Below are 19,308 nucleotides of genomic sequence, written 5' to 3' on the forward strand. Positions count from 1 at the left end.
AAAATCAATCAAGGACTAAACCCTGGAGACACAAGGAGGGTGGGGGACCTTCAATATGCACGTCCCGGTTATTTGCAGGGCCAAAAGATAATGCTGACAGACGATGACTGCGTGAGGAGCATGTTCTCCAGACGTTATCGGGAACGCATGTTCCCAGTGATTGAGTTTGAAGCTACATTGCTGAGATCGCTTGAAGATATTCTCAACATTTTGATTATGTCAGAAAATTATGTTTAGGTAGAATCATTATTTATTTTGTTTGAATTTAAATTTAATTCTTGTTAGTTTGCTGAAGATGTTGGTATTGAAGTGTCTTATACTGAATGCAGTGATTTGCAAGCCTCTTTGAAAAGTCAAAAGATTAAGAGAACACAACATGTATTCTACAGAATCAGCTATATAGATTTTCACATAAAATTCCTTCTTATATGATGAGTGTCACGGAAGGGAATGCACATCTAAGAGGTTCCTTTGAATTGGATCGTGCTCCTCTATCAATTGAAACTTGTCAGTTGGCAGGACAGTAAGATTCAATTCAATGCAACCTCTTGGAATGCATTCTTTTATGTGATGATAGGAATGCACCTCTAATAGGTTTCTTTGAGCTTGATCATGCTCCTATGTCAATTGAAACTTGTCAGTTGGCAGAGCAGTAAGATTAAGTTCAAAGCAATCTGTTGGAATGCATTCCTTTTTGTGATGACTCATCGTATAAGAAGGAATTCGATGTGAGAATTTATATAGTTGATTTTTTAGAATACATGTGTTGTGTTTTCTTCATTCTTTTGACTTTTCAGAGAGCGCTGCAAATCACTACGCTAAGTATAAGACACTTCAATGCCAACATTTTTGGAAAACTTTCAAGAATTAAATTTAAATCCAACATCATGATGATACCAAATATATTTAGGGAGAATGTATTTTAATGTTGATGAAATTAAAACTAAATAAAATTGTGTATTTTTAATTTATTTTGTGTATTTGTGCAACTTTAATCGAATTTATTCAATATGCGACTTTAATCAAATTTATTCAATACGCAACTTTAATCGAAATTATTCAATACGTGACTTTATCCAAAGTACCAAAATGCGCGGCATATAAAAAAACATAAAAAAATATTAAAAAAAAACATCCAAAACAATTAGACATTACAAGTCATTACATTCAATCATCTTCCTCGTCACACAAGACAATTGGGTTGTCCTCGAGAGTGCCTGGGGCACCTGCTTTTGGTTGAGGACCGAAATAACAAGTCCTTCCGCTCCTCCTCAACCTGTAATGGTTGTACACCGGCACTTTCGAATCGCTTTTTTTAACGGAACCATCGCATTCGATTCTGTGTCATGTCAAAGTTGATTTAGATTTCTTCTTCTCACCCTCTTTTTTTAATTGAGCAGCATTACCCTGTTTCTGAGACATTTCTACACGATGCAAACATCGGATCAAAAATTCTACCATAATTTCCTAACATTTTTTACAATTTCTAACATTTTCTAACACAATTCAATATATTCTACTCTAAACAACATCTACCAAATCAATAAAAAATCATCAGAAAATCTAAAATCAACAAAACCTAAATATGTCAAAAAAAAAATCAAAAAATCTAACAATTCAATAAAATAAAATAAAACCAATGCAATAGGATTCAAAGCACTTACTTGGTTTTGTGTTTGTAATTGGCTTGGAATGGCTTAAGCTTGGTGAAAATCATACCTATGGGAGTCAAAACTGCAACAATGGAGTTTTGGAAATTCCTATGTCTGTTATGTTCTTATAACAGAGCATCGGTAGTTAACTGCCGAAGGAAACTCGGTAGTTAACTGTTGTCGGATCATTTACGTCTTTTACTGGTGTTTTTCACCCTTTTAAGAAATGTGAACAACAAATTTCAAAATCTAATATGGTCGTATCAAAATCTATTCACTCGGGTCACCCACTATTCATATCTAGACATCAAGTCCAATATTGATGAGCATGAGGGATGTATAAAGATATGGTTTGATTTGAATTTATAAAGAGTGACATTCCTTACTTATAAGACAGTTTTATACCGTTGAATTAGACCTTATATAAAAACTTAATACTACTATGTCTCGCAAAATAGGATTGATATAGAGCATAATTTTTTTAAGAATAAAAATATTAGTAACACGCTAATCCAAAGCACAAGGTGCTAAAATTAGTCAAAATACTCCTTAAAAAAAATAGTCAAAATACAAACACCTAAAATCAGAATATGTTAAAGCTATGCCTATTCAATTAGCAAAACTTATAGGAATAATGTATGAGTATTTAATTTTTGTTTTTTTAGGGAATACTAGTTACAAACCCGTGCGTTGCACAGGTTTAATAACGTATTTTATAAAAAAATATCTTTTAAAAGAAAAATGAGCAAATTAATGAATATTGCACAAACATTATAAATCTTTATCAAAATATTTATGAAAGCTTTATCAAGTCTTTAATACACATTAATATTTGTGATGATTGATAAAAGAATTAAAAAGAGTAAAGGGTATAGAAATAAATTTATTAAAGAATTAACAATTTGTTTAAACTTATTTTTGTTACAATTTAGACCAAAAAAAATATTGGACTTCATTGAGTTTCTCTATAATTTTTTTATCAGGCTTGAAGTTATGACTCTGAGTTTGAAAACCGCAAAATTCACAAAAATTATTGAAGAAACACTATAAACAAATAAACGGCATCATCAAAAATGAAATCATATTTGGCTATAGTGATCAAGCAAACAAAAAAAAAGAAGCATATTAAATACCTATAATCAATGGATTCTAATTGCATAGAGGCGACACTTATACTTTCTCTATGTTTGTTCATCAATGAGAGTGATTATTTTGCGCTTTCCTTTCATAATTGTTCTTGACACCTAGTTTGGGAAATGCTAAACAGGGAAATAACTGTAATATTAATCTAATGCATATTAACATGGATAAGATGTATGCAAATATAGTTATATATAACTTATGAAATGAAGGTAACATAACTGATTTTAAGCTAAAGAAAATGTATCATGACTTCTAATTTATCTTTCTATTATCTTCCTATAAAGTCTAGAGAAATGCATGCATGTGCATTATATGTACCCCGTTGACCAATTAACATTTTTGAAACAAATGAAAATTAAGCATCACTCCCGCATGTGCATCTATAGCTAACACCATTTGACATTGATGTCTTCGAACATTTGGTGCAACTCTCATAATACCATCCAAACTGGTTAGGATTGAATTTAGTTGTTTTTCCAAATAGTGATGGAGTATGTATCCTAACACAAATTATGCACGTGAAATAAAGAATATTGCAATATGCATTTTTAATTTGTGCGTAAAAAAACTCAAAGCATGTTTGTGCATAAAAAGAAAAAAAAGCAGACCTTGACTAAGTTTATAGATTCATCAATTGGCCTAACTTGAGACAGATTGGAATAATCGTTCTACGAAGTACTTTTTAAACTTTACTTTTTAATCTATCTGAGCTTGAGAAGTGTTAAGTTCACGACAACAATTCAAGAAACATGGTCAATAAACAATCAAATCAGATTGTGAAATAATAAGTTACTCTAACACTGTATTGTGAAATCATAATGCAAACTTACTAAGTCTTAAACTTTTCAACAACCGGATGATGTAGGTTGATGAGCAGCCTCGAACCTGACCAATTGTTACATCTATTTGCGTTGTCATTGACTACAAAATAGAAGCAAAGAATTCAAGGTAAATAAATGGTAAATGATAAAGCTACAAAGTATTTTACCCATAAGGTTACATCAACTATATTCCCAATGCTCTAAATCTCTATATCGAGTTATTACATGAACTCGATCACCCTAAATCCGAGAAAGAAACCAAAAAATATAAATAAATCAAAATGTATACTAATAAGTAACATTGATAAATCATAAAAGAAATTACTACAAATCTTAACTAACTTATCTAACCTTTGCATCACAAATAATGAGCTTCATATGTTGATTCTCATTACTACCAGTCACAATTCAAGAATCCAGTACTCCAAATCCTATTTTCCAAACGTCTAAATCATTTTTGAGATACTTAATGTAGTCATAATCCCTTGACATTGAAATTCATATATAGAAATACAATAATACATCATTTAATTTTATTCCCTTTGTTCATTCTGATATCGAAAGAAGCTAACATATTTCTATGTGATCAATTTTTGTATCATCAAATTAACCTGATCTTAAATGTACAAATTTCTATCATCAACTTTATGGACCCCAATGATATGATCAAAACAAATTTACACCAATCAACTTTTTGCACGGCTCAATGATATACGAAAGAATAAATAAAATATGAAAACTGTTACAACTTTAGAATTACTCACAAAAACTAAAATAATTGAAATGCATCAATTATTTTCAACTCCTGTACCAGAAGCTAAAATAACAATTGTGTCAAAACCTTACCATCAGTTAAAATTCAGTCATCATGACCTCTACTATACTCCACATAACAAAAGACGATTTTTCTACAGCCATGCAACATAACAAATTTTGGTACATAATCCAATAACAATTGGAAAAAAAAAAAAAAAAACCCCTTAAAATGCATAATCATGAAAAAAGGAAGAAAACCATCTATGATGAAGTAAAAACTAAAACGGTGTCGAAAAATGAAGCCCTTAAGCCATAAAAATCAGTCAACTCAAGTCATGCATGGTCTCAGAACCATGAAAAAAGATAGAAAATGACCTTTTTTTTTTGTGGTGGTCGGGGTTTGAACTCCGGACCTTGCATATTTTATGCATTGTCCTACCAACTAAGCTAAGCTCACGAGGACGAAGAAAATGACCTCTTATGAAGAAGAAAGTGAAACAGTGTTCCCGACTGAACTTAGATACCGTTTGGTCAAGGTTTTTTACAGTCTAAAAGTTACTTCAAAACAAAGTAAAAATAAAGGCCTTTAAGAAAGAAACTAAAGTTATTTGGTTTTTTTGTTTTGTTAGTTTTAAAGCTATTTAAGTTTAATGTTGTTTGGCAAAATATTGTACAAACTTTGAATTTATTATTTTTTATATGGTGTCTGGGGTTCGAACTCCGGACTTGGCATGTATTTATGCATTGTTCCTATCAACTGAGCTAAACTCATGAGGACAAAACTTTGAATTTATTATTAATTAACATAATAAATAAATAAAATGTTTAGAATAATTTATGAAGGCTAAAAATGTTAAAAAAATAAAAGATATTTTTTTTACAAATACGATATTTACTCAATAACGTTTATTTTGTGTAACATGAATACAAATTAATATCATCATATAAATAACTTGTTAAATATTTGAATAGGAGAAACAATTTAAGGAGTCTGGAATAATAATATAAATAATATCAAAATATTTGATTTTTTCTATTTCAATTATACTCTATAACAAATTTCGTTATAAGAATACCATATTTTTTGTGTCTTTCAAAAAGATAAGAATTTATATTATATGATATATGATATTATATTTGTTACATTGTTGGTGTCATGGAAACAGATATGTTTAATTTTTTTGAACATGAAAATGATATGCATAGTTTGTTACGATATAAAGGTGCAATATATATATATATATATATATATATATATATATATATACCTTTTTAGGCATCTATACCTTTTTTTGAAGAAAAGACATCTACAATTTTATTTTTAATTAAAATTTAAATTTTATAAAAATAATCATACGCATTATGCAACGCTAAAAAAAATTATACACATTAGCGTAACAAAAAAACAGACACACATAAAGAATTACTCTAAACGCTAATGTGTATGTGCGTATATATTTGCGAGGTTGAAGAAAGAAAATACAAATATTTGATATCATTAAATGACAGCGTGAATAAAAATATTTGTGAAGTTGTGATGATTAAACGATATTGAAATTATAAGTGATAAAAAGATAATAAAATTCCTTTGAAAAAAAGGTAATAAAATTAAATGGAACCTCCTTAAAAAAAATTAAATTGAACGCTTCAAATTAAATGGAAGAAAAAAATATATTGAAGTATAATATTAAAAAATAAAAAAAAAGGTTCCCAACGTGAATTGAAGAGAGATGCTTGTGAAATAAATTGTCGAAAAGTAGTTTTTTGAATAAGCATTCAACAACTTTTGGTCAAAGTTCATTGCATTCAATTTTATGCATTAAAAAAGGTACATTTTTTAGAAAGTACTTAATTGATATTGTATTTGACCTAACTTCTCCTTAAAAATATAGGGAAGTTGAAAAAAAAAACCGGGTCAAACGGTATCTTAATTTCCCACAACGGCAGTGTAGAAACAACTGAATTTGGGAGAAAAAAATTGGAAAATAGTTAAAAATAAAAAAAAAATTGAAAAATAGTTAAAAAAAATCGGTGAGGTAGCACCTAACCAAACAACACTAAAAAAAATTATATGCATCAGCGTAACAAAAAAATAGACAGACAGACATAAAATATTACTCTAAACTTTAATGTGTGTGTATATATTCGCGAGGTTGAAGAAAGGAAATAAAAATATTTGGTATCATTAAATGACAACGTGAATAAAAATATTTGTGAGGTTGTGATGATTAAACAATATTGAAATTAAAATAATTAATATTGTGTTTGACCCAACTTCTCCTTAAAAATTTAGAGAAGTTGGAAAAAAGTCGGGTCAAGCGATACCTTAATCTCCCACAACGGTAATGTAGAAGCCACTGAATTTGGGAGAAAAAATTGGAAAATAGTTAAAACTAAAAAATAAAAAAATCGGTGAGGTAGCACCCAACCAAGCAACACCAAAAAAAATTATATGCATTATCGTAACAAAAAAATAGACAAACAGACATATAATATTACTCGAAACATTAATGTGTGTGTATATTCGCGAGGTTGAAGAAAGGAATTAAAAATATTTGATATCATTAAATGACAACGTGAATAAATATATCTGTGAGGTTGTGATGATTAAACAATATTGAAATTAAAATAATTGATATTGTGTTTGACCTAACTTCTCCTTAAAAATGTAGAGAATTTGGAAAAAAGCCGGGTCAAACGATACCTTAATCTCCCACAACGGCAATGTAGAAGCAACTGAATTTGGGAGAAAAAATTGAAAAATAGTTAAAAACATAAAAATTGGAAAATAGTTTAAAGTTATTAAAAATTAGAAAATAATTTAAAAAATTGGTGAGGGGCAAAATGGGAAATTTGGCATAAAAAAGATGAGGTGGCACCAAACCAAACCCACCAATTAGAAAATTACTTAAATGCCCATTCCAGGGACAAAATGGGAATTTCATATGGCATCAATTTTAATAGAGTAATAATATAGATAGATATGAGTATCTAATTGAGAGTATTTAATTGGCAATATGTCCACGTAGTTAATTAAATTCAGTTTACAGGTCAAATAACAAGAAAAAGGGAATTTTCCAATTAAACTGTTTAGACTTAGTGATCAAGTCATTTCAGATTGCTACACTCATGTTTACCTGTCCCATAAAAATAACATTTCAGTTCAAGTCAAAATAATTAGCCATATATATCCTTTTCATGAAAGACTTAAATCGGTGTGTCTGGTTGGTGATATGTAGACTGTATAGTGTACCTTTCTCAACTTACTTAAAGAAAGTAAGAGCAAGAAGGAGAAGGACATTTTATCCACCTTTTCTTTTAACGAGGAAGACAAAGGAAATGTTGTGTTGTGACTTGTGAGGTAGAGATATTGGATCTTATCATGGTAATAATTATTTTATAATCAATGTTTGATGCTTCTATCATAGCCTTAATCACTAACATAGTTAGACTTAGAAAGCCATTAATTATCACGAAAAAGCAACATTGACAACAAGTTATGAACTATTATGTAAATTGGACTTGTGAAATGCATAATTTCTTTGGGGACCAACATCATTTATCAACCATTTGAGGATTTATATGTTACATGTGCGTACATTGTACAGCAAGCAATACTAATATACCTTATTTTATAAGTAAAAATGGATTAAAATGAGTATATTGGATACCCTTGACTCATTACATCGAAGTTTATAAACGTCATAATAATGTCATTACTTTTCCTATCCTGTGAGTTTCTCGCGTGCCCTATTTGGATTCTAAAATCCGAAATATTTTAACGTGTGTTAAGAGATTTTTATGGGGTGTTTATGCAGTTTGGATTATATAATCCGAAAAAAATAGAACTCGCGGGAAATCAATAAGGTGGGAAAAGGAGGAATCGCATAAGGGCTGCTAGACCAACCAAAAAACTGCAAGCACAATCCCCTACAAACCTTAGAAAAATCCTTTTTAGATGCCTATGTTTTGCTCGCAGACACCCAAACCGACCAAAATGCTCTCAGTGACAATTAATTACCGTTCGCTTCCTAACGGTAGTTAATTGCCGTTAGCTTATGAATGTTAGTTAATTGTCGTTCCATTGTGAACATATATCAGAGTCAGAAATAGAAACACTCGCATATTCAAAACAATTAAAAATAAACCATACTCCCTCCAAACTCCAAGAAAGCAAACTCCGTCAAATTTCTTCACAGACAAGAAATTAATCAAGTAAGTGTTCCAAATCCCAAAGCATACACATTATTAATTTTAAATATTTGGGCTTTTTTAATTGCTCATATTTTAGGGTCTTTTTTTGTTAAATTGATGACTTTTTTGGATAGTTGTTGATCAATTACATTATTGTTTTCTCTATAGTGCCTAATTTCTCGCATCATAACGCCTGCATGATTTGGATGGGAGAAATAATTATAATGATGTTGGTCAAATTCAAATGTTTTTTTATTTATATTTATCTAATTGGAATTAATGAATAACTTTTTGATGAATTGTGTCTAATTTTATGAAAGAATGTGTGAAGGAATGAATGTAGGAATGAATGAATGAATGTATGAAGTAGTTCTATAAGTTACACGTAAAACAGAGTTTCCAAACTTAACTGTGTTTTTCTCTGTAACTAATACTTAACTGCCGTTCTTGGCAACAAAAACTAACTTATCCAGAGCGAATGGTAATTAATTGTTGGTGGGGGTATTTTCGCCAATTTGACGTGTCTGTGAGCAAAGCATAGGTGTCTAAAGAGCAATTTTCCCAACATTTACTGCAGAGAAGACTCACCCTTTGGATTGCTCAATCCCTAAAATAAGTCTACCGTGAGTTACGATCTAATGTAAAAAAAGTCGATTGGGAGTTAAGATTTGATGATTTTTATTCAATCGGGAATTACGACCCGATAAATCAAAGGGCATTTGAGCAAAACTGACAGGCTCGTTGAACAATTACCTACAATAGAACACGTGTAATGCTATATGAACACACTTTCTTGACAACAATATGTGATGCCTACACTTTATATCATATTTATACGATGAAAAACGTTTCTTCTTTTTTGTCGCTATTTTTGTTTTAGAAAAAGAAAACTTTTTTTTTTTAAATAGAGTATGATTTTTATAACACAAAATCTGAGCTGTGTCAATCAATTTGACAACTTTGTTAATTATTTTTTTGACATAAATTTAATTAACCAATTTGACTACTTCATTAACCATAAAAATACATAACATTAACCACTTATTTTAAATAAATATAAGTAGCAATTGTTTTTAAACTACGTAAAATAATTTGTGAACACCTTGCATTTTTTTTTTTGTTAACGAAGTAATAAAAGTGGTTACTGAATTTTATATTTCCAAAAGTGATTAACATCGTACATTTCTTTGTTTTGTGGTTGATTCAATTACTAAATTGGTTAATGATTAACATTCACACAAAAGAGAATATAACTTACCTAATTCGATCTAGAAACTTTATACTTTTCTTTCTTTGAACGCAAAAGAGAAGTCAAAACTCAAAAGTGAAAGACATTTTGGTGACTTTGTAAAATCTACCACGTATTTACACATTATTGTATTACATTGCAACTAATCACAATGGCAAAAGTGGGTCATTACACAAAATAGTTACGTATTATTATTAATATATCTACGTATAAATCAATAAAACTTAAATTATGCTCCCTTATAGAACACAGTTAAATCAAGGAATTGCTAACACAAGAGTAAGCCTACACATTTCTAACACAGCTGAAATCATGGTTGATGAAGGTGTAAACCCTTCAAGTTAATGCTCTAATATTATCACACATTCACACAAGCTTCACCTTCCAATATTGATTCATGATATATATTTGAAGTGGTGCACATTTCAGGAATATGTCCCTTCATTACTTTAATAGATAGATTACATCCTTAAATATTCATGCCAAGCTAAAGGTACGGTCCAATTCCAAAAATATATACATATATTTATATAACTCGGGACATCGCGCACTTCACAGCCATATCTGAATAATACTACACAATATCTGAATCATCCGACTCGCACGCATTGTTACTTAGCCATCCCGCCCCAATCTTAAATTTGCATACAGGACATGTTCGTTTTCGCCGGAGCCATTGATCGATGCAGCTGGCATGAAACTGGATAGAAACAAAGAAGTAAATTGATCAGTCATGTATTGCACATTACATAAACATACCAACCACTTGCAGCTTTGAGTAATGTTATATTGCTAAAGTTGAGGAATGAGTTGTAACTGAAGTAAAGTGCAGCAATCATGCTTTAATTCAACAAAAACAGTAGCGAATTTTATAAATTAATCGAGGTTAGTTATTTGACTGACATTTGACATAAAAAATGGTGTAGATACTGCACTCAGTGAATGAAGTCGTTGGATAAAGATCTGAAGACTCGGTATTCCAATTTTCAACAAACCGGATTCAGAATATGAACTAAAAATATGAGCTCTCAGATATTTTTCCAACGGCTCTAATTTGCTGATCGCATTAAATGCACCATTTTTTCAATCTGGCAGCAACATGTGCAAGGTATCCTTAGAAATATTTATTGACTACTAATCTCCATTAGTGCTAAATAATTCTTTTTATAACAAAAAAAATGATGAACGCAAAAGATAGGCAGCGTTAAACCTGATGCAAGCATGGCAAGCTACGCACAAGTTCCCCCCTCTGAACTTGGTCCAAGCATATAGCACAAGTCAACCCATCTTCTTGATCATTGGCACTTCCCTCTTCTCCTTTGAAATCTTGCTTAATCTGATTCAAACATTGGATAAAAACAAACTAAAATCCGGGAAAATAAAAAAGTTGTGGAGCCATGGAGAGCATAAAGCTAACTACCAAAGCAAAAAACAATAGATTCATTGATATCATCACTACCATGAAACACCTTCGTAACTCAAACAACTTAGTGAGACCAAATAAACTAAAAGCAAAGGCGTAGATAACGGAAATGTTTACCTCAGCTGCCTCTGAAGAAGAGGATGTCGAACCGGTGGAGCCACCTCTGTTAATAGACAGATTATGTCAACTTATTTACCATGGCTTAGCATTTCATTAAAAAAACGCAGACACGCAAAATGGAGAAAACAAATCCTGTTAACCACTTTACCTTCTACAAGAAAGAACCTTGAAAATATAAAATAAGAAACTATCACAACTTACTTTATTGGGCCAGTAACTTTATGTTTGTGAATAGGCAAGGCATTTATCTCCTCCTCAGACATTGAACGAGTACCAAAAGCAAGAACTCTCAAAGTGTCATAATCTGCCACAAAATGAAGCAAAAAGCTAATGAAAATGTATACATGAACAAAAAGGCATTTTCTTTTGGCATTGTCAACTTAAATGAATATGAAAAGTTACACATCCAAAAGTACAATTCAGAAGCATAATACCTATCTCATTAAAATCTCGGTCAAGAAGTGCAAGCTGGAGTCTAAGTCCCTGCAATCTTCCTCCTGTTGCAAATGCAATAGATGGTGGCACGCGAACTCGTAATTCAGCATGGCCAAGTAACCCAGAGGCTGCTGCAGCATGAGCCCTGGCCTGTGATTGAAGATGCAGATAAATTGCATACGCCCTCAGACTTGTAACCATCACAAAGACCGACAGTATTATCCAGCGCTGAAAAGGATAAGGGTCAATGTTAATATGAAATCTAGTAGCATATACACATTCAATTTTAAGTAATTACTTACCAAAAAATAATATAACATCTGAGGGGAGTATAATATCACGAATATCATAATAACTGAAAAATAAGTACGAGTAAGTCAAAAATCCATTGAGATTCTACATACAGAAGAAATAAAGCAAAATGAGTACGAAAACTAAAATAAAGTCAAATTATTTTTTATATAAGCTTTAAACTGTTTTCATAAGTTATCCTGGAAAGTTTATGGAAACAAACTGAAAACAACTTGAGCAAATCATAAGTTGTTTCCATAAGTTCTCCAAAACAGTTTGGCAAGTGTTTATGTTAGTAGATAAACTCAAATAAATTGATCCATGTAGACCCTGCTCACCTGCAAAAAGAAAAACTAGACAATTGCTATGGACTGGCCGAGATGGACGAACCCGCTGAGGTAAAAAAGAGCAGCATAAGAATCACAATCGAACTACGTACAATCTGAGCTATATGAAAGAGAAAGAAAAAAAACAAGCATGTTGTATAAAGACTAACATCAAGTATCAACACACATAAACAATAATAAGTAATCATACCATTGAGGTTCTCTCAGGAACATATTCTGAAAATCCGTTTTCAATATCTCCCCTACTCCCTCGAAAAGCAAAACTCATGACTTCAGCCGAAAATTGATAACAACACAGCCTGCAAGTATTACACCTTGAATTTACTACACCAGGATACGCTTATCAAAACAATTTTGGTGATTGATATTTTTAAAGCATCCAAAGTTATTGAACTGATTATATCCATTTATGGAACAAACAAAGCATACAAACAGATTTTCAGACACGCAACCCTACAGATTTTCAGACACGCAACTCTACAGATTTCCAGACACGTAACTCATAAGTTGCAAAACTTTAACATATTAATGATTAATCATAACAAAACCATTTTCATTTTTGAAGAAAATCCGACCTTTAGCACCTGGTCTTGACTAACTTTTCTATAAATAGACAATTGGCTTCATCAACATACATACATTGCATGCAAAACTACGCTTTAAAGCTAAACGAATCTTTTCTTAAACCACCGGCTTGCAAATGGATAATTGGCTTCATTAAGCTACAAAAATTGCTTGCAAAACTACACTTCATAGCTATACGGATCTATTCTTGCAAAACCGGCCTACAAATAGATAATTGGCTTCATCAACATACATACATTGTGTGCAAAACTACGCGTTAAAGCTAAACGAATATATTCTTACAACACAACCGGCTTACAAATGGATAATTTGCTTCATTAATCTAAACAAACATGAGTAATGATATTTTTACAACCATTTGGTGACAACTCTTGTGACAACCTTCTCTTTCTCTCTTCGTATTGGTCAACAACAATAGAAAGAGAAAAAGGAAGAAAGAGAGTAAACACATGATGTGAGTATGAGAGAGAGAGAGAGAGAGAGAGAGAGAGAGAGAGTTGTTCAAAAGTTGTCATAAAATGGTTGTACAAATATCATTTCTCTAGCTATCTGGATCTATTCTTGCAAAACTGACATACAAATAGATAATTGGCTTCATCAACATACATACATTGCCTGCAAAACTACGCTTTAAAGCTAAACGAATTTATTCTTACAACACCGGCTTGTAAGGTGATGACTAACCCCCCTCATGCATAGGACCAGACATCTAGAGCATGATACGAGTGGCCTCATAGCAAGTGTAAACACAATTTCAAAACAGTTCTTGTAAGGTGAGGACTAACCACCAATTGTAAACACAATTTCAGGCTTTTCATCTAATACGGGACTCTTAACATCTATCTTCGAAGATTATATTTTAATGCAAAAAATTCATTGACACTCTAATATTGTAGCACAAGCTTCACCTTCCAATTGATTCATGCTATATATTTTAAGTGGTGCACATTTCAGGAATATTGAAGAATTAATAATATGTCCCTTCGTTACTTTAATAGATAGATTACATTCTTAATTATTCAAGCCAAGCAAAGGGTACGGCCCAATTCCAAAAATATATACATATATTTATATAACTCAGGACATCGCGCACTTCACAGCCATATCTGAATAATACTACACAATATCTGAATCATCCGACTCGCACGCATTGTTACTTAGCCATCCCGCCCCCATCTTAAATTTGCATACAGGACATGTTCGTTTTCGCCGGAGCCATTGATCAATGCAGCTGGCATGAAACTGGATAGAAAGAAAGAAGTAAATTGATCATTTGTCTCTCTTGATCATTTATGTATTGCACATTACATACCAACCACTTGCAGCTTTGAGTAATGCTATATTGCTAAAGTTGAGGAATGAGTTGTAACTGAAGTAAAGTGCAGCAATCATGCTTTGATTCAACAAAAACAGTAGCAAAACCACCAAAAAAAAACAAAAAACAGTAGCAAAATTTATAAATTAATCAAGGTTAGTTACTTGACTGACATTTGACATATAAAATGGTGTAGATACTGCACTCGGTGAATGAAGTCATTGGATAAAGATCTGAAGACTCGGTATTCCAATTTTCAACAAACCGGATTCAGATTATGAACTCAAAATATGAGTCTCAAATATTTTTCCAACGGCTCTAATTTGCTGACCGCATTAACTGCACCATTTTTTCAATCTGGCAGCAACATGTGCAAGGTATCCTTTGAAACATCGCGGAAATGTGTTTGGTAAAATATGTATTGGCTTTTGGTTTAGATTAGACCAATTAAAAAAAAAAGTAGCAGAAATGACCAAAATTGATAGCATGATTTAAGAGCTATGAAGAACTATTCTCCCAATGTCAAAAAGATAAAAATAGAAATTAGCAACTTCATATGCTTTATCTCAATTAGCCAAGTTAATGGATTTGACTGGAATGTGAGGAGAAAATTAAGGAGCGCGCAACTTTACATCGCTGTAGGTGGCACTGAATTAACACAATATAAAGAAGCACTAATCTCCATTAGTGCTAGATAATTCTTTTTATAACAAAAAAAATGGTGAATGCAAAAGATAGGCAGTGTTAAACCTGATGCAAGCATGGCAAGCTACGCACAAGTTCCCCCCTCTGAACTTGGTCCAAGCATATAGCACAAGTCAATCCATCTTCTTGATCATTGGCACTTCCCTCTTCTCCTTTACAATCTTGTTTAATCTGATTCAAACATTGGAAAAAACAAACTAAAATCTCTTCCTATTCCAGGAAAATAAAAAAGTTGTGGAGCCATTGAGTGCATAAAGCTAACTACCGAAGCAAAAAACAATAGTTGCATTGATATCATCACTACCATGAAACTCCGTTGTAACTCAAACAACTTAGTGAGACCAAATAAACTAAAAGCAAAAGCGTAGATAACAGAGATATTTACCTCAGCTGCCTCTGAAGAAGAGGATGTCGAACCGGTGGAGCCATCTCTGTTAATATAAACAAATTATGTCAACTTATTTTCCATGGCTTAGCATTTCATTAAAAAAACGCAGACACGCAAAATGGAGAAAACAATCCTGTTAACCACTTTACTTTCTACAAGAACCTTGAAAATAAAAAATAAGAAACTACACAGCTTACTTTATTGGGCCAGTAACTTTATGTTTGTGAATAGGCAAGGCATTTATCTCCTCCTCACTCATTGAAGGAGTACCAAAAGCAAGAACTCTCAAAGTGTCATAATCTGCCACAAAATGAAGCAAAAAGCTAATGAAAATGTATACATGAACAAAAAGGCATTTTCTTTTGGCATTGTCAACTTAAATGAATATGAAAAGTTACACATCCAAAAGTGCAATTCAGAAGTATAATACCTATCTCATTAAAATTTCGGTCAAGAAGTGCAAGCTGGAGTCTAAGTCCCTGCAATCTTCCTCCTGTTGCAAATGCAATAGATGGTGGCACGTGAACTCGTAATTCAGCATGGCCAAGTAACCCAGAGGCTGCTGCAGCATGAGCCCTGGCCTGTGATTGAAGATGCAGATAAATTGCATACGCCCTCAGACTTGTAACCATCACAAAGACCGACAGTATTATCCAGCGCTGAAAAGGATAAGGGTCGATGGTAATATGAAATCTAGTAGAATATACACATTAAATTTTAAGTAATTACTTACCAAAAAATAATATAACATCTGAGGGGAGTATAATATCACGAATATCATAATAACTGCAAAATAAGTACGAGTAAGTCAAATATCCATTGAGTTCTACATATATGAAGCAATAAAGCATTAGGGTCATGTTCAGATAAACAACTTAATTAAGCACTTATCATATAAATGCTATGCATAAGCTATTTCTATAGAGAAAAGTAAATAAAGTCAAATTATTTTCATATAAGCTATAAACTGTTTTCATAAGTTATCCTGGAAGGTTTATGGAAACAAACTGAAAACAACTAATGTGCAAATCATAAGTTGTTTCCATAAGTTCTCCAAAACAGTTTGGCAAGTGTTTATGTTAGTAGATAAACTCAAATAAATTAATCAATGTAGACCCTGCTCACCTGCAAAAAGAAAAACCAGACAATTGCTATGGACTGGCCGAGATGGACGAACCCGCTGAGGTAAAAAGGAGCAGCATAAGAATCACAATCGAACTATGTACAATATGAGCTATATGAAAGAGAAAGAAAAAACACAAGAACTTGTACAAAGACTAACATCAATTATCAACACACATAAACAATAATAAGTAAGCATACCATTGAGGTTCTCTCAGGAACATATTCTGAAAATCCGTTTTCAATATCTCCCCTACTCCCTCGAAAAGCAAAACTCATGACTTCAGCCGAAAATTGATAACAACACAGCCTGCAAGTATTACACCTTAAATTTACTACACCAGGATACGCTTATCAAAACAATTTTGGTGATTGATATTTTAAAGCAGCCAAAGTTATTGAACTGATTATATCTATTTAAGGAACAAACAAAGCATACAAACAAATTTTCAGACACGCAACTCTATAGATTTTCAGACACGCAACCCTACAGATTTTCAGACACGCAACTCTACAGATTTCCAGACACGCAACTCCGAAGTTGCAAAACTTTATCATATTAATGATTAATCAAAACAAAAACCATTTTCATTTTTGAAGAAAATCCGACCTTTAACACCTGGTCTTGACTAACTTTTCTATAAATAGACAATTGGCTTCATCAACATACATACATTGCATGCAAAACTACGCTTTAAAGCTAAACGAATCTTTTCTTAAACCACCGCCTTACAAATGGATAATTGGCTTCATTAAGCTACAAACATTGCTTACAAAACTACACTTCATAGCTATACGGATCTATTCTTGCAAAACCGACCTACAAATAGATAATTGGCTTCATCAATACACATAGATTGCGTGCAAAACTACGATTTAAAGCTAAACGAATCTATTCTTACAACAACACCTTACAAATAGATAATTGGCTTCATTAAGCTACAAACATTGCTTACAAAACTAGACTCCATAGCTATACGGATCTATTCTTACAAAACCGACCTACAAATAGATAATTGGCTTCATTAATACACATAGATTGCGTGCAAAACTACGATTTAAAGCTAAACGAATCTATTCTTACAACACCGCCTTACAAATAGATAATTGGCTTCATTAAGCTACAAACATTGCTTACAAAACTAGACTCCATAGCTATACGGATCTATTTTTACAAAACCGACCTACAAATAGATAATTGGCTTCATCAATACACATACATTGCGTGCAAAACTACGATTTAAAACTAAACGAATCTATTCTTACAACACCGCCTTACAAATGGATAATTGGCTTCATTAAGCTACAAATATTGCTTACAAAACTAGACTTCATAGCTATTCGGATCTATTCTTACAAAACTGGCCTACAAATAGATAATTGGCTTCATCAACATACATACATAACATGCAAAACTACACTTTAAAGCTAAACGAATCTATTCTTACAACACTGGCTTGTAAGGTGATGACTAACCCCCCTTACGCATAGGACCAGATATCTAGAGCATGATCCGAGTGGCCTCATAGCAAGTGTAAACACAATTTCAAAACGGTTCTTCTAAGGTGAGGACTAACCACCAATTGTAGACACAATTTTAGGCTTTTCATCTGATACGGGACTCTTACCGTCTATCTTTGAAGATTATATTTTGATGCAAAAAATTCGTTGATTATCGTCCAAAATGCAAATTGTACAAAAAAATAAATAATCAATTTCAAGCAAGTTCTCAAACTTTGAAGACACAAAATATCATAATGTATACCTGAAAAGTAAATAGAAACAGGAAAAACACAATCACCAATAATAAGGGAGAAGAATAACTACAGCCACCAAAATTAAAACCACAACATAACTCAACTCTTCATGTGATGAGAATATCATCAAAAATTTCAGACATTAATCGAAGATAGTGCATTTATATATGGATATTTAATTTAATGGCATAAGCTAATTTAACTACTGTTTGGTTCATGTTTCTGGACGGTTATAGTTTTCACAGCATCAAAAAACATTGTACAGTTACAAAAACAGTGACAATTAAGGTAAGAAAACGACGCTTTGAAAATACTTACAAGAATATAAGAATGGAGTGTAGCTGAAAATGGAAAAGAAGTTGTATAGTTGTAGTGTACTAAAGTTAAGGTGTTGCTTTGTTAGTTTCTACGTTGTTCGTGTGGTGTGATGCGGTGGGGTATATAGTGACGGAATGGGAAATGTTATTTGTAAACTAAAAATGAACATCAAAAAATTATGAGGTTTAATTGCAATTTATTTCACTTATTTAATTTAATAGGAAAAGAAAAAAAAAAAAAAAAAAAAAACAAGACAAAGTTAGAAGAAAAATAAAAGTTGAACTCTTAATGAATCGGTGGTCATTTGGATCATGGTCGGTGGTGATGGTCTAACGCAAATTTTGATCATTTAAAAACTCTTAACCGCATATGGTAGCGCAAGTCAACATAATGTCAAATTTTTTGAAGGAAACATAGAAGGATTCTACAATAATTGAGAAATCAACACACAAGATAACTTAATTTCACCTTGTCAAAGAGGATCACAAGTCAACATAATGTCAAAATTTTTGAAGGAAACATAGAAGGATTCTACAATAATTGAGAAATCAACACACAAGATAACTTGCAAGGCACAACCGAATAACGTGATGAGCCTCGGAGCACTCTTCTTATCAATACGGATAGTGGAAAAATGAGTTTTTTAGCTCGTGTTAAGACTCCAGTTGACTGAATATCAGCTAACGA

At 32.0% G+C, this 19,308-nt stretch overlaps 2 protein-coding genes across 3 annotated transcripts; both read right to left on the reverse strand.

Moving 5' to 3' along the window:
- Window positions 1–10,191: 10,191 nt before the first annotated feature.
- On the reverse strand, window positions 10,192–12,978 carry LOC11414877 (E3 ubiquitin-protein ligase SDIR1). The gene is made up of 8 exons (XM_024782043.2): window positions 12,622–12,978; window positions 12,423–12,477; window positions 12,096–12,148; window positions 11,793–12,021; window positions 11,560–11,662; window positions 11,356–11,401; window positions 11,026–11,151; window positions 10,192–10,515 (listed from the first exon to the last, which is right to left on the reverse strand). The coding sequence occupies exons 1-8, from the start codon at window positions 12,697–12,699 to the stop codon at window positions 10,390–10,392; spliced, it is 816 nt and encodes a 271-aa protein (XP_024637811.2). The 5' UTR covers window positions 12,700–12,978; the 3' UTR covers window positions 10,192–10,389.
- A 970-nt stretch (window positions 12,979–13,948) lies between these two features.
- LOC11412453 (E3 ubiquitin-protein ligase SDIR1) lies at window positions 13,949–18,758 on the reverse strand. 2 transcript variants are annotated; one of them, XM_003606656.4, is made up of 9 exons: window positions 18,622–18,758; window positions 16,748–16,856; window positions 16,550–16,604; window positions 16,158–16,210; window positions 15,855–16,083; window positions 15,622–15,724; window positions 15,422–15,467; window positions 15,082–15,207; window positions 13,949–14,258 (listed from the first exon to the last, which is right to left on the reverse strand). In XM_003606656.4, exons 2-9 carry the CDS (start codon window positions 16,823–16,825, stop codon window positions 14,133–14,135), a joined length of 816 nt encoding a protein of 271 aa, XP_003606704.1. In that variant the 5' UTR covers window positions 16,826–16,856; window positions 18,622–18,758; the 3' UTR covers window positions 13,949–14,132. The 2 variants fall into 2 exon arrangements, with proteins under 2 accessions (XP_003606704.1, XP_024637808.1); XM_024782040.2 differs by lacking the exon at window positions 18,622–18,758 and adding an exon at window positions 18,312–18,557.
- Window positions 18,759–19,308: the final 550 nt, after the last annotated feature.

Source organism: Medicago truncatula, chromosome 4, assembly GCF_003473485.1.
Source record: "Medicago truncatula cultivar Jemalong A17 chromosome 4, MtrunA17r5.0-ANR, whole genome shotgun sequence".
Lineage (NCBI taxonomy): Eukaryota > Viridiplantae > Streptophyta > Magnoliopsida > Fabales > Fabaceae > Medicago > Medicago truncatula.